This window comes from Octopus bimaculoides, chromosome 3 (assembly GCF_001194135.2).
Source record: "Octopus bimaculoides isolate UCB-OBI-ISO-001 chromosome 3, ASM119413v2, whole genome shotgun sequence".
Classification (NCBI taxonomy): domain Eukaryota; kingdom Metazoa; phylum Mollusca; class Cephalopoda; order Octopoda; family Octopodidae; genus Octopus; species Octopus bimaculoides.
This window is the reverse complement of record NC_068983.1, coordinates 87137399-87138294: the sequence shown is the minus strand read 5'-3', so window position 1 is coordinate 87138294 and position 896 is coordinate 87137399. Positions and strand designations below refer to the sequence as shown.

The 896-nt window shown below is 32.8% G+C and overlaps 1 protein-coding gene across 1 annotated transcript in view; it reads right to left on the bottom strand.

Annotated features, from left to right (window-relative positions):
• The window catches only part of LOC106869135 (uncharacterized), a 70862-nt gene that overhangs the window by 21228 nt on the left and 48738 nt on the right, over positions 1-896 (bottom strand). Inside the window, exon 19 of the mRNA XM_014914710.2 lies at positions 221-388. Coding sequence (XP_014770196.1) covers positions 221-388 — 168 coding nt within the window. The remainder of the gene's footprint in view (positions 1-220; positions 389-896) is intronic.

Sequence of the window (896 nt, the reverse complement as noted above, 5' to 3'; positions counted from 1 at the left end):
GAGAGAGAGAGAGAGAGAGAGAGAGAGAGAGAGAGAGAGAGAGAGAGAGAGAGTCCATTAATGAAGCATTTCCCAGTTCATTCTCGGTTGTATCATTATTTGGATTTTGAAAATTTTAAACTCATGACAGTGTACTCTCAAGCAATTGATGCTCTGAGTTATCTCACTAACTATAACAAAAGCAAAAAAAGTAAACAAATAACAAAGTATCAGAACAGACCTCAATGCATTCAAGACTCAGAGTTTTCTGACACTCCGTTTGAATGGTTTTCTGAACATTGACAGCGAGCATTTTCAATTTATTCTGATCTTCTTCATTAGTCAACTGGCCAAGCAGAATACCTTTCCAAGAGTGCAGCCAAAGGTTTTCCATCTTATTAACTACAGACTGTGGAAATAATTTATGCAGTACTTTAATCGAAGAAAGTTACATAACACAACACAATGTAAACGGAACATAAATCATCAACAACAACAACAGATTAATATTTATTTTTACATTCTAACAAATAAAGTTTGCAATTAAACCATTATCGCATACAATAAAATTAATGAATCCATTATAAGACAAAAAAAATTCATTAAGGAGATTGACCATAAAAAACAAACAACTATTTTTTATCTTCATGATCAAACTAGCCTTTACTAATGTTTCTTTGCACCTAGTCACCAAATCAGTATTATCTAAGGAATAACATCAATTGAAATGTTAAATTCCAAGTTCTTTCTAGATAAAAAGTAGTTCTTTCAAGTTCTAGCAAAGGTGGGTTTATATATGTACAGGAAAACTTTAAACTAGAGAGAATAATTAAAAAGAAGAACAAGAATTGTACCAATGTGCCAGAAGGGAGGCTAGGCGACAGGTTTATTTAGCCAGAGGGGAAGCAGATAAGGAA